At 54.7% G+C, this 14774-nt stretch overlaps 1 protein-coding gene across 15 annotated transcripts in view; it reads left to right on the forward strand.

Annotated features, from left to right (window-relative positions):
• LZTS1 (leucine zipper tumor suppressor 1) overlaps positions 1–13803 on the forward strand; it is a 55044-nt gene extending 41241 nt beyond the window's left edge. For 7 of the 15 annotated variants that reach the window (XM_057723270.1, XM_057723274.1, XM_057723275.1 and 4 more), the window contains 3 exons: positions 4509–4986; positions 6218–7009; positions 9763–13803. In XM_057723270.1, coding sequence (XP_057579253.1) covers positions 4642–4986; positions 6218–7009; positions 9763–10416 — 1791 coding nt within the window. In that variant the 5' untranslated portion in view covers positions 4509–4641 and the 3' untranslated portion in view covers positions 10417–13803. The other 8 variants (XM_057723272.1, XM_057723271.1, XM_057723269.1 and 5 more) reach the window with 5 other exon arrangements.
• Positions 13804–14774: the final 971 nt, after the last annotated feature.

Here is a 14774-nt window from a genome sequence, read left to right on the forward strand (position 1 = left end):
GGCAGATGGATTTGTCCAAGGGTAACCAGAGAAAGCCACCTGGCAGAGTGATACTTGAGTTGCAAACTCAAGGGTGAGAAAGGGAAATCTGTACGAAGAGGAAGAGCTAAAGGAAGGGAATTTTTAGCAGAGGCAATAGCAGGCACAGAAGCTCCTCTCTGGGAAAAGGTTTGCTGTGTTCCACCAGTAGAAAGAAACGAGTGTGGCTGTAATTGGAGTGAGGAGACTGGAGTGGTGGCAAAACCAGGGCCTGCCAGGGCCTGCAGGACTTGTGAAAAGTCTGCTTCCCTCTAAGAACAATGGGAAACCTTGAAAGGTTTTCAGCAGGGAGCACGAGGACTGTGACCCTCCAGATGCTTAGGATGAGCAGATTGGGAAGAGACAAATTTGGAGGCTGTCTCAAGGTCCAAATGAGAGGAGATAGATGGTGGTGCAGCAGGAGAGCTGCAAACGGATTTGTTTTATTTTATTTTTTAAATTTTATTGAAGGATAGTTAATTTACAATGTTGTGTTAATTTCTGCTGTACAGCGAAGTGATTCAGTTGTACCTATTCTTTTTCAGTTTCTTTTCCATTATGGTTCATCACAGGATATTGAATATAGTTCCCTGTGCTCTACAGTAGGACCTTGTTGTTTATCCATTCTATGTATACTAGTTTGCATCTGCTAATCCCAAACTCCCAGTCCATCGCTCTTCCACAGCTCCCCCCCGCCCCCTTGGCAACCACAAGTCTGTTCTCTATGTCTGTGAATCTGTTTCTGTTTCATAGATATGTTCATTTGTGTTGTATTTTAGATTCTACATATAAGTGATATTCATGTGGTATTTGTCTTTCTCTGACTTAAACTTCACTTAGTATGATAATCTCTAGGTCCATCCATGTTGCTGCAAATGGCGTTATTTCATTCTTTCTCATGGCTGAGTAATATTCCATTATATATATATATATATATATATATATATATATATATATATATAATACACATACACACACACGCACACTCACACACATCTTCTTTATCCATTCAACTGTCGATAGACATTTAAGTTGCTTCCATGTCTTGGCTATTGTGAATAGTACTGCTCTAAACACAGGGGTGCATATATCTTTTCGAATTACAGTTTTGTCTGCATATGTGCTCAGGAGTGGGATTGCTGGATCATATGGCAACTCTTTTTTTAGTTTTTTGAGGAACCGCCATACTGTTTTCCACAGTGGCTGTGCCAATTTATATTCCCACCAACAGCATAGCAGGGTTCCCTTTTCTCCACACCCTCTTCATCACTTGTTATTTGTAGATTTTTTAATGATGGCCATTCTGACTGGTGTGAGGCGGTACCTCATTGTGGTTTTGGTTTGCATTTCTCTGGTAATTAGCGATGTTGAGCATCTTTTCATCTGCCTATTGGCCATCTGTATGTCCTCTTTAGAGAAATGTCTATTTAGGTCTTCTGCCCATGTTTCATTTTACATGGCTGCCCAGTGTTACAGTTCTGCTCCAACTGTTACATGCGTCTAAGAGGCACCCTCGTCCTGTCTTTCTACTCATCACACACACCTCTGGACTGCACCTACCATGTGCCAAGCATTGCACTTGACTTCTGTTAGTTTGCTTCATCCTCATACCTATCCTGTGAGATAATGATTATTTCCATTTTGTAAGCAAAGAAACCTCAGAGAGGTTAATTTTCAATTCCAAATCTGTCTGATGCCATAGCCAACAGTCTTATCTCTATAACGCTATCCGTGTAGATGCTCACAAATGTGTAATTGGATGGACAAGATTAAGTCACCAGTTGCCCATTTGGTAGAATGTGCAGAGTGCAGGAGAGTCCTCTGGCCAAAAATAGATTCCTTACATATGGACAGCAGTAGAATATTTGCCTCACAGGACCTGATGGCCTCAGCTAAGCAAGAGATGCATAACCTGAGGCATGAGAAACACATTTTGTCACTGTTAGCTGTTAAATTAGAGGAATTTCATACTCCTAAGTTGTGCTGTCAGGGAATGAGATGCAGAAAAGTTGCATTTGGAAAGAAGAGAACTAGTTCTGGAAAATGAGACATGGCCACTGAAGATAACACAGAGATGATGAATGCTGGTGAGAACAATGATAGTGTAAATCATAGATACCAGTGATAGTGCCTCCCATTTATTGAGCACCTACTATGTACTAGGTTTCAATAAATGTACCAGACCTATAAGCTTCTAGTGGGATCCAGTAAACTGCTCTTAATGGTATGAGGCATCACTGTCTTTCCCTGATTCTAAGAGGCCATCAGTTTAATAAAAGCTTTTCACAGAAAAATCTACATTATGCTTACACAATGCTGTTTTCTTGTGTTGTGCTTTTATGATTGGAATATAGAATGTATTTATTCATAACATAACCACTTTATTCTTCAAGATGACAATGCACGTTTGAATCTGAGCCTTCACCTTCAGAGTCTGAAGAGTCTTCTCGCTCCCTCAGCTGTGCGCATATACCCTCATCACCCATCTGTCTTTCACCCTTTTCTGATTGACAGGGTAATTTAGAGCAGAATGAAGAATACAGGATTCCTTCTGCATTTCCTATTTTATTAAACTTGTCGTCTCCCCCTCCTCACCCCTTAATCGGATCATCTATCTTTTGACTGACAGAAATACCCCTCGCGATGCATGACAACCACACAGCCTTTCCGAGCTCTGAAAATCACGTGGCCTGTGCGTAGCCATTCGCCTGCATCTGCGAGAGTGCCCGCGTTGGTTTCCGTGCATTCCTCTGTCTGGTGTGGCAAGGTCATTGTTACCGTTTTCAGCATTGATTATAAGATGCAGTCCTATTACTTTAAAAAAATGTTTTAAGCGTGTCTTACAACTTAAGACAGTCTGTGAAACTGAAGGTTAAAGATGTGAAAGAGTTTACCTCCAGCATCATAGCTGGCAATGGGCGTAACTGGGAACGCAAACCAAGTCTATCACGTACTTCTCAATGTCCAAAGGTACAATGATTTCTCTCCTCTTTTTCTGGGGAACCCTCTCCAACCAGGCCTTTCTTCCTACCACTCCACCAAAACTGCTATTGTCAAGTCACTGGTGTCTCCACATGGCCAAATCCATTGACCGATTCTCGGTCACCATCTTACTTCGGCAGCACTTGACACCATCCTCATCCTTTCGTGGGTCTCCTGCATCTCTGTCAGAGCCTTCTCAGTGTCTCTTCCTCATTCCCCCTCACCTTCCTGGCCACTGTGAAACCAGCCCTCACATTTCTCTTGTCTTCTTGCCTTTGCTTTTTCGTCTAGTCTCAGACCTGGCTTCTATGCACAAACAACTTGTACATGGAAATCTGCAGCTCCCCCTGCTCCACACCCATCCTGCTGCCTACTCCACATCACTCCTTGGATGTCTCATAGGCTTGCAAACTTAATGTTTTAAATCAAACTCCTATTTTCTACCCGCACCTTATCCCAAACTGGCTCCTTTTGTGGTCTTTTGCATCTCAATAAATGGCAGCTTACTTCTTCTAGTTGCTTGGATAAAAAACATTGGAGTCATCCTAAACTCCTCTCTTTCACTCCCTGCATCCAGTCTTTTAACAAATCCTATCAGCTCGACCTTAAAATTACATATAAAATGGAATCTATAGCTACCACCCTTGGCCCAGCCATGTTAATCACTCACCTGCCCTAACTGACCCACCACTTCCACCCAGACACTTCAGTGGCCTCTTCTCTACTCAGCAGCCAGGGTGACCCTCCACAACCTAAGTCAGATCAGGTTGTCAGCTGCTTAAAGCCATCTGGGGGCTCCTCATCTCAATCAGACTAAAAGCCAAAGCCCGGCCAGCCAGGCTTTCCATTGCCTGGCACCTGCTAGCTCTCTGACATCTGTGTCCCCTGAGCCCCCCTTGCGAGCTACCCACCAGTCGGACTGGTCTCCTTGCTGGTCTCACAAATGCCCAGCACACTGCACACCGGGGCTCAGGGCTTTGACACTGGGGCTGCCCCTGAGCTTCTTCCCTCTCCCCCCAGATCTTCACGTGCCTTGCTCCCTCATTTTCTTGAGATCTCTTCAAGTGCTACCCAACAGAGAGGCCTCCCTCGTACTCTCTGCATAAAGTAACCACCTCCCAGAATTCCATCCCACTCACTCTGCATTATTTTCCCTGTAGCACCTAGATCACCTGAGGTTGGACACATTGATCCGTTTATGGCCGGTCCATGCTACACTAAACACAAGTTCCGTGAGTGCAGGGACCATGACTGTTCCAGTCACCCCATGCATCCCAGCGCTGAGAAGGGGTCCATCCCGAAGTAGGCTCCCAGCAGATATTTGCTGAGTTAGAGGACAAAGGAAGAGTGAGAGGGGAGCCCAGTTACAGGGACAGGGCTGAGCTTCTGTTAGGAGAAACATGCACTTCTCTGCTGCCCAGATCTCGAGGTCCTCTGTAAGTTACTGGCGGGGATGGTGCAGTGAATGGCCCCATCCCAGGCTGACTTCTGCTCGTGTCTCCTTCCAGGTCTCGGCTCTCCAAGGCTCTGTGAGACGTCTGCTATGACCGCAGTCTCTTGGCGGAGCCAGGACTGCCCCTTGCTGCCACAGGCACGCCAGGTGCCCCACTCTGCCCCGCCTGTCCTCGGCCCCACGTCGCCATGGGTAGTGTCAGCAGCCTCATCTCCGGCCACGGCTTCCACAGCAAGCACTGCCGGGCCTCCCAGTACAAGCTGCGCAAGTCCTCCCACCTCAAGAAACTCAACCGCTGTTCAGACGGGCTGCTGAGGTTCGGCTTCTCCCAGGACTCGGGTCACGGCAAGTCCAGCTCCAAAATGGGCAAGAGCGAAGACTTCTTCTATATCAAGGTCAGCCAGAAGGCCCGGGGCTCCCACCGCCCTGATTACACTGCACTGTCCAGTGGGGACCTAGGGGGCCAGGCCGGGGTGGACTTCGGCCCGTCCACCCCACCCAAGCTCATACCCTTCTCCAATCAGCTAGAAATGGTAAGCGGGGTCTTTGGTGTGGATGGGTGGCTGGGCTGGAAAGGCAGGAGAGAGCCCTGGGGCCAGGAGGGGTGGTGGTGGAGGTCTAAACGCTTACATCTCCGAGAAGCCGAGCCACGCGGAGAGGGCAGGAGTGCTCAGCCGCACCAGAGAGCAAGACTGGACAAAGGACGGGCGCGTTGGTCGGTCTTCTAATGCAGAAGTCCCGGGTGAGCCCTTAGCAAAGAGCAATGGGAAAATGAAAGCCTTTCTGAGCTCTGCTGGGCTGTAACTCAGGATTGCCAAGGCGAGACCCACAGCAGCATTTTCCAGTGCATGGGAAGGAGAAGCAGTTCGCCTACCATCTGGAGAACACACTTGGTGAGAGCTGGCAGTGTCTGTCTTTAGAGGACTCCTGGAGGTGGGTTTTCTCCTCCTTTGCTGCTCTGGTGGGGCAACAGCTCCCACTCAAGCCAGCCCCAAAGCGTCTTTGGCAGGATAAGAGCTGTGAGTTTGTTCTCGTCATCAATCTAGCAGAGATGAGGGCAGAGAGTCCCACGTACTCAGAAGTCCAGCCCCCATGCTGGCTCAAGCTCTGGTGGGTCCCGCCAGTAGACGCTGAAAACATTGTTCCTATTCAGTGCCCTGGCCTCACCTGGGGGATGAATCAATGGTGTTGATGTGCTAGGAAATGGCCCCATATGTTTGCAGTGAGCTTTAAGCTTTTCAAAGTAAAGAGCTTGTAAACGGTAAAGTCCTCTAATAATGACAGTGGTGACTATAGGGAAAGGATTGTTCTTTCAAGCGCATCCCCCCACCGCTGGGGGAGGCCACGGCCCGTGTTCCAGCCCCTGGACAACTGGAAAGGGCAGTGGAGGTGAAGCAGGGATGCACTTCTCCGAGGACACCACGTCCAGCGTCCTTGCCTGCACCACACAGAGCCCTGGCACGGGGGGCTCAGCCAGGGAGCCTAAACGGGCCGTTTGTCATCTTGCAGGGGGAGGGCGAGCTGGGACAAGCTGGTGACAGGTGGGTGGTTCACACAACAAAGTGCCTCGTGATCCTTAAGGATGTCCCAGGCACAGAGGAATTTCTCCTTCTTGAGGGAGATTCACCACCTTTGGCTCCTTCAGTAACAGGTGAGGTTGCCTAGGGCTCCCGAACAGGAAGGTGCCACGTGGCCCGCACACATACCCAGCTGGGGGCGCACTGTGGGGAGACACGGGCTCGATATGGCTGTTCTCCTCCCCAGGGCTCGGAGAAGGGTGCCGTGAGACCCACGGCCTTCAAGCCGGTGCTGCCTCGGTCAGGCGCCATCCTCCACTCGTCCCCCGAGAGCGCCAGCCACCAGCTGCACCCCGTGCCTCCAGAGAAGCCCAGGGAGCAGGAGCCGAAGCCCAGCCTGTGCTCCGGGGCGCTGTCTGACTCCGGCCGGAACTCCATGTCCAGCCTGCCCACCCACAGCACCAGCAGCAGCTACCAGCTGGACCCGCTGGTCACACCGGTGGGGCCCGCCAGCCGTTTTGGCGGCTCAGCCCACAACATCACGCAGGGCATCGTCCTCCAGGACAGCAACATGATGAGCCTGAAGGCCCTGTCTTTCTCCGACGGGGGCAACAAGCTGGCTCACCCGAGCAAGGCGGATAAGGGCTCCGTCCGCTCCCCCATCTCCACGGACCAGTGCACCATCCAGGAGCTGGAGCAGAAGCTGCTGGAGAGGGAGGGTGAGCTCCAGAAGCTGCATCGCAGCTTTGAGGAGAAGGAACTGGCCACCAGCCAGGCCTATGAGGAGCGGCCGCGGCGCTGCAAGGACGAGCTGGAGGGTCTGGAGCCCAAGGGCAAGCTGAAGGCAGCTGCGCAGAAGAGCCAGCGCGCCCAGCAGGTGCTGCACCTCCAGGTGCTCCAGCTCCAGCAGGAGAAGCGGCAGCTGCGGCAGGAGCTCGAGAGCCTCATGAAGGAGCAGGACCTGCTGGAGACCAAGCTCAGGTCCTATGAGAAGGAGAAGACCAGCTTCGCCCCCGCTCTGGAGGAGACGCAGTGGGAGGTGAGGATGTGGGCGTGGGGGGGCAGGGGTCAGGCAGGGGTTCAGTGGCGGTGCCCCCACCCCTTCTTCAGGTCTCCTCCAGACTCTAGGCCAGGGGTCCCCAACCCCCAGGCCAAGGACGGGTACCGGTCCGCAGCCTGTTAGGAGGGACCACACAGCAGGAGGTGAGTGGCGGGCGAGCGGAGCTTCATCTGCCCATCTCCCCATCGCTCCCCATAACTCACATTACCACCCGAGCCGTCCCCCTCCCCCCGCCTTGTCCAGAGGAAAATTGTCTTCCACGAAACCAGTCCCTGGTGCCAAAAAGGTTGGGGACCACTGCTCTAGGCAATGCGGGGCAACACAATTGCCCGGGAAAACTGGGCTGAAGTGCTGGTTTCATGACCTAAAGAGGGGGCTCCCTGGTACATCATGTTGGGGATGCTGTTAGCCTGGGCTTCCTCCTCTCCCTACCCCAGCGCCTCATGGCCAGAATCGACTTTACTAACCGAGTCGTTGGCTGAGAAGCTGGAACAGGAGAAGCAAGTCCCAGCTGGGCTGTCTGAGAGTCGGCTCATACATCTGCTCACAGAGGCTCAGGAGGACCACAAACCATCCCAAATTCATGCTGGTCCCAGGGCCACGAGAGAGCGTCGTATCATCTGTGACTTTTGAGGGAAGGGACTCCACCAACTCGTAGGAGTGGCCGCATCTGTGCAGGTCTCTGGGGCAGAATTGGCCACTCCTCACAGAAGCGCAAACGGGGCTTCTATTTGGCGGGCTGAGATGGAAACCGAACAGGAAGAAAGGGGCTCACGTATATACTCACACACCCAGGCACACCTGGAAAGGAGGCAGCTGGGCCTGGCCTTGCTGGAGAAGAGCCTGACCCCCACTTCCTGCTCGCTTTTCTTACCTGAGAGGCCTCTGGAGGTGGTGCAGGGGACCGGGAGGGGCATGTGCGTGGCATGCACTCCAAAGACTCCTGCTCTGGGAAGGGGGTAAGGGCTCATTGGGTCTGGTTAGACAAGCATCACTCCCAGATGGGGGTGACGCACCCTCAGCCGCACAGCTGTCTGTTTGCACTGAGCTGCCTGTACTTATCCTGGAAATGAGAGCGACAGCTGTCATCAGGGGTAGGGGAAAAGGATCCTTCCCGTGGAAGCGATGGATGGAGGCACCAGACAGGTGGGAAGGGAGAGTCGCTGTCCGTTTGCCAGGTTTCCCAAGGAGGAAAGGGCCTTAGCCATGGGACCGCTCCCTTTCCCTTCCCCGTCAGTGTTGGCACAGCAGACCCGCACCAGCCGCTGTTTCTCAGCCAGGATTTGGGGACACTTCAGGGCATCTCAGAGACCTAAGCCAGCGCTGGCATTACAGTGAATCCATCCTTGTTTGTCTAATCCGGAACCAAGCTGGACATTGCTGTGACCTCACTCCCAGATTGTCCAGTCAGGCTCTTTCGTAAAACAGTAAATTAAATAAATTAAATATTCACAATAACACAGAAATATATGACAAACATAATTATAATAGTAACACTAATTCATAGAGTGGGTATTAATGCCAGGCCCTAGGTTCTTTCATTTAATCTTTACAACAACCCTATGAAATAGGCACTGTTGCTAATCCTCAGTGTACAGTGAAGGACATGGAGGCACAGAGAGCAGTTATAACAGCAGCTAGCTCATCAGATGACTTGCCAAGGTCACCACGTAATAGGTATCAGAGCCAGGATCTGATCCTAAGAGTCAGGGCCCAGAGTTCACAGTTTCAGTCATTTTACCACAATGCTGCTATCCTAAAGGGGTCCAGGATCAGCCAGGTCCCCCGGGGGGACCCCGGATTCAAAGCCAGGCCCCGTCCTCAGCCATAGCTCTGCTGCCCCCTCCGTGACTCAGATCCAGGCTCAGCCCTGGGAAGGCAGGCTCAGTCCCAGCCGAGCATCATGGGTGGGGCTGTGCACGCTTCAGAGGTGGTGCGTGAGAGCAAGGGCGGGTTTCCACCGTGAGAGGAAAAGTGAGGAAGCATTAAGGTGGCTTCCGGTCTTGTTCCAAGACTCTATTCTGAGGAGGCCCAGGGAGAACACAGTAGCTCCTCATTTGGCAGTACCGACGGGGCACTGTCTCTGAGCCAGGCTGATCGCTGGGGTGTAGCTGTGAGTGCATGAATACAGTCTTTACCCCAGGAGGGAGGAGAGGAGAGTGGTGTATGTGCAGGAGGGAGACCAGAGAGTGTGGGCAGAAACACAGATGATAGAAATCTGGCAGACACCGAAATTGACATCGTTGATGTTAATGTGGATGATGGCCACTTGCGTGGGCGGTTTAAACCACTGGTCCTTGTTTACACATAGCTATGGGTTTGGGTACTGATTGAGATTTAGACTCTGAATTGAGGGTGAGACCGGTGCGTGGACAGACCCAGCCAGACTCAGAATGAAAAGAGCCTCAAAGAGGGGCTGGGCTTTCGTGGGTCTTCCAGACCACCAAGCTGGGGACTCTCTCCAGGGACCGTGTCAGGACCAGCTTGGTTTCTTTTTATTTTTGGCTGAGCCGCAAGGCTTTCGAGGATCTTAGTTCCCTGACCAGGGATCGAACCTATGCCCTAGGCAGTGAATGCATGGAGTCCTAACCACTGGACCACCAGGGAATTCCCACCAGCTTAGTTCTTTTAAGCAGTCAGGTGTGACCCCCCCACACGTACACACTCAACCTAGGTGCCGACTCTCACCCCTTGGCTCTCTCTTGTCCCCGCCCTGCCCTGCCCTGTGGCAGGTGTGCCAGAAGTCCGGTGAGATCTCACTCCTGAAGCAGCAGCTGAAGGAGTCCCAGACGGAGATCAACGCCAAGGCCAGCGAGATCCTCAACCTGAAGGTGCAGCTGAAGGACACACGGGGCAGGCTGGAGGGCCTGGAGCTGAAGACGCAGGATCTGGAGAGCGCACTGCGCACCAAGGGCCTGGAGCTGGAGGTCTGCGAGAACGAGCTGCAGCGCAAGAAGAATGAGGCGGAGCTCCTGCGGGAGAAGGTGAACCTGCTGGAGCAGGAGCTGCTGGAGCTGCGGGCCCAGGCCGCCCTGCAGCGGAGCCGGGACACGGCTGCCCTGGGGCCCGCCTCCGCCGAGGACGTGCCCGCCCTGCAGCGGGAGCTGGAGCGGCTGCGGGCCGAGCTCAAGGAGGAGCGGCAGGGCCATGACCAGATGTCCTCGGGCTTCCAGCATGAGCGGCTGGTGTGGAAGGAGGAGAAGGAGAAGGTGATCCAGTACCAGAAGCAGCTGCAGCAGAGCTACCTGGCCATGTACCAGCGGAACCAGCGCCTGGAGAAGGCGCTGCAGCAGCTGGCCCGTGGGGACGGAGCAGGGGAGCCCTTTGAGATTGACCTTGAAGGGGCTGACATCCCCTACGAGGACATCATCGCCACTGAGATCTGAGGGGCCTCCTGGGAGAGAGCCGGGGACCTGGCATTGGGTGGCAGGGGTGCTGAGCTCATCACTGGGGACTCCCCTCCCATCTCCCCTGCTCAGGCCTCTGAGAGAAGCACAGGCCTCAGGGGGAGGGGGGGAAGGGGTTTCTACACGGCCTCTCCCTGCCTTTCCCACGTTCCAGCGCTTAGCATCCCTGCAGCCTGCCAGACCTCTAGCTTTGCCAAGAGATGAGTCCCAGGATCCCCATCATTCGGTTAAGGGCTCCCTAACCTTGGCCTTTATTCAAAATATTTAGAGATACCCTCTCCCAGGGAGGGTGGCAACTACCGTGAAGGCCAGTGGCCTCCCCGGGACAGAAGCTCCCTTCCACCTCTCTTCCGCAACTTCCTTTCTCGCGCCAACATATTGGGATGCCCCTTGGGAACAGAACGCAAGCATTTGTGACCAGAAGCTTTGGAATCTGACCCAGTCATAACCTGAGCTATTTTCCCCTGGCCTTCGAGGGGTTGGGGTCGGAGTGGGGTGTGGAGAACCTGTCTTAGCAACTTCAGAGCTTCCCGACCCTGACGGGCCGCAGAAGGGAGGGGAGTGCCGGGGCAGCCCACGAGTGTCGAGACTCAGCAAGACCCAGACAGGGTCAGAGGGAGAAGCGCGGTAGTAACAGCCAGACCCTGCTGGCCCAGCTCACCGGAGGCGAGCAGCCTCTCGGTGGCTGGTGGCCTGTGACCTCTGTGACTACGCTTCTGAAAGCCATAGACCTGAGGCCCTGGGGTGGGAGCTGGGAAGGAAAGAGTGAAGTCACCGTGACACAGGGAGGGTGTGACTTCGAGCTGTCCCCAAGGGAGCCTCCAGATCTTTCATCATGGGGCCAGAGGTAGGGATTTCCCCACCTGGTTCAAGTAGGCTAGCAGCCACCCTGAGCTCTACTTCTTTCCCAGGAACCAAGCCTTTGCTTGGATCCAGAATGACCTATGTCCGCTGAGCTGGCACAGGGTCATCTAGGCTGGACATTCCCCCCTTCATCTCACTGCCCACTGTGTCCCTTCTCACCTCCAGGGCTAAGTGCAGACAGAGTCTGTGCAGGTCAGGAAGGGGCCCCAGAGTGCTGGTGGCCAAAGAGAGTAAGAGGCACCGACACAGCCTCTGAATATATCCCTGGGGCCGCAGGCTGGCCACCTCCACTGGCAGCCCCACCTAAGCCCCATAGTCAAGGACCTATGGGCTGCCAGAGGTTAGACTTCTCCTCTGAGGACATGCAGAGAAAAGGTGGTTTCTCAGTTGCTTGGTTCAGGGAATTATCTTTCCTTCTTCTTCCTTCTTCTTTTTCCTTTCTTGTCTTTGCAGAAGCAAGCCAGATCTCGCAGGCAGTCAGGCTGTTTCATGTTCTATTTTTGCCTCTAGCCGCAGCTGCTGTTCTTGGGACAGCCAGCCCTTGCTGGACTCCTGGGCCTCACGCCTGCAGGCTGAGAGGGGTTCACTGAGGTAGGAGGGACCAGAACGACTGGGTACTCAGCAGTCCCAGACCCGTGCCCCCAGTTCTGCTGGCCCTTCCAGGCCCAGGGTGGGAGTGGGGAGCTGCCTCTCCTCCTGCCCCCTGTCCTGCCAGGGCCACCACATTCTTTCCCTGAGTCTGAGCCAAGAGCAGGGCCACCTTCCCTGCTGTTCGCTCTGCCTCCCTGTCCCTGTGTTAAGCTGTGCCTGTCCTGCCTTCATGTGACAGAGGAGCTTTTCTGGAATTTCAAGCCATTGCTCTTAGTCATAGACTAGACTTAAACCTGGAATCCACAGGCCAAGAGCCCCCTCCCTGCCTAGAGGCCAGTCCCCTCCGCTGGGCACATTGCAAACCCCCAGTCAAAGATGTCCCTCCCCCTGTGCCACGGCCCTCGGTCCCTCCATCTCCACCAGCCTGTGCCTTGTTTGAGTCCTTCCTCCCAGTGAGACTGCCCCACGAGACAGAGAAAGGGGCTGCTGCCCTTCCCCAGGCTGGAGACGCCCCCCTTCCCAAAGAGCAGCCAAAAGCCCATTGCTCTGCCCTCAAGACCACCTGCGAAGAGATGGGTGCGAAGCCTGGGGGAGGGCGCTCAGGGGCGAAGGGATTCCACCATGGTGTGACCATGCCCTGCGCCCTACATCCCTGTCCCAGGCCAACCCACAGAGTCCCCCCTGGGCTGCCACCAGCTCAAGGCCCCAGGGTGGCCCACTGTGGCACCAGTTGTACCAGAGCGAAAGTGTCCTGTAACATAGCGACCTCACGGCTGCGTGGTTTCCCTTCCCTTCCCTTCCCTGTGCAAAAACCTCCCTGCTGTTCCTGGACCTTGCCAAGCCCAGCCTCTCTGGAAGGAGGCTCTGAGCCGCAGAGGCCGAGTGGGGACGGGGGAAGTGGGTCACGTGGGCCTCCGAGCAGGCAGCCTGGCCCGGGCTGGCGGGAGCTCGCCACCCCTCCCTCGGAGCACTGCTGGGGCACGCCTGCTCACTGGGTCAGAGCCACCCCTGCTGCTCCCCAAAGGGTGATGGAATGCTCCACGGTCAGCGAAGAGACAGCAACACTGGCACCCCCTCACCAAGAGGGGACTCTGCCTCTGGGCCTTGGAGTGACCAGACGCTCACGTGGCCCCCACCCGAGGTTCCTCCTCGGGCCTCTGTGTTTGGGTAACTCCTGCTGGGCACACTCCGCTCCCAGGGGACTGAGCTCCCTGGGGACTGGCTGGGGGGAGAAGCACCTGCTGAGCCTCTGCCCCTGCTCTCGTCCTGGCCTGGGTTGGGCCATCTCTTGGGAGAGAGGGATCCCGGGGTAAGGCAGGCTGGGCTGTTGGGGCGGCAGCTGCCGTGGCAGGAGACCGTGGCCCTGTGCACGCGGAGGCTCTGTCCGCCTCACCTCTTCTGTGCTCCCCTGCCGCTGCCTCCCCAGGCAGCGTGGGAACCCCAGCCCAGGCTGGCTGTGGATGGACTGGCATTTGGAAGAACATGCACAGAGTTATTTTTCTCTTGGTTGTGTCTCGTTTGGTTTGCTCTGCTTTTGACAGCTTTGATTTATTTTATTTTTGATGCCTCCGTTTGGCCATGTGAACTATTTCTGGTAATTTTATGTTTTTATTTATGAATAAAGAATGCCATTTCACATGCCCTCCCCATCTACCCTCCTTCCCCTGGCTGAGGCGTGGCAGCTCCCTGGGGCCTCTGCACTTGGAATAAGAAAGGTGATGTCCCTTCCTACCAGCAAAGGAGGAGGGGGAAAGCCTTTGGTGAGGGCCATATCGGGCTGGGAGAAAAGCAGGCACCTTTGCATCAGATAGACTTCCAGCTGGTCCCTACCCCTCACCAACCCTGTGACCTTATCTGTGACTGGGACCTGGGCAGACCCTGAGAAGCGGGGAAAGGGGACCAAGGGCCAAGGCAGAGGGTTCTCCAAAAGAGACCCCCCTCCCCCAGCCCCAACCTCGGGCCTCCCTGTCCCTCTCCTCCAGCTGCTCTCCTTACCAGCCAACTCCTTGGCCTATTACATATGTCCTCTTTGGCAGGAGACCAGAGTGGCTATTGTTGCCACCACCCCAGGGCCTCCCAGCTGCGAAGGTGCTGTCACCACAGTGGCCATCTGTCCAGCCTTCTCGGTGCCAGCCTGCCTCACTCACCCCAACAAGCATTTCCTACTGCTCTGCGTCCAGATCCGAGGCTCAAAGGGCTTTTCTACTCAGGTGACAGGAGACAGAAGGGACGTGTGAAGAGGGAATTAAAAACGCGGGGCAGCCTGTGGAGCACAGGAGTGGTACATGACAGTGCCTCTGGTGGGGAAAGATCAAGGTCTCCAGGAAGGTGATGGGCAGGGGGGTCCTTGATGGCAGGGTGGGACATAAGAGGGGTGGGGAAGAAAGGAAAGACAAGAAATGCATCCCTGGGCAGGTGTTCACACAGCTGGCGTCTCCCTGCCTGTCCGCACAGGTGACAGGAGCAGCACGGGAGGCTGAAGAGGTAGGGGATCAGGGTACAGTGAGCTGTCAAAGCCCAGTGAAGGCCAGGCAGCTGACAGAGCCAGGAGAGGCGCCCACATCTAACTTCAAGGCCCCAACATCAGGGCAAAGGGCATGTGTCAGGCCAGGGGTGACCCTTCCCCTTCTCCAGGACCTGGCCCAAGACTGGCAGGCCGCTGTATTGGTGATGCTCACTGGAATATGCCTGCCACTAGTCACCCTGTGCAGCCCCTTCCCCTTTAATCCAGGCAGGCCCTGGGACTGACTCAGACCAATCCAAGTCAGCAGAAGTGACGCTCTGTCGGTTCCCGCCGAAGCTTAGATGGCAGCCTAAGCTTGGCAGCTGCTACATTTATACCCTTGAGGGCCCCCGAGCTGCCATGTAAGAAGCCCCTCAAG

Source organism: Hippopotamus amphibius, chromosome 2 (assembly GCF_030028045.1).
Source record: "Hippopotamus amphibius kiboko isolate mHipAmp2 chromosome 2, mHipAmp2.hap2, whole genome shotgun sequence".
NCBI classification, from domain to species: domain Eukaryota; kingdom Metazoa; phylum Chordata; class Mammalia; order Artiodactyla; family Hippopotamidae; genus Hippopotamus; species Hippopotamus amphibius.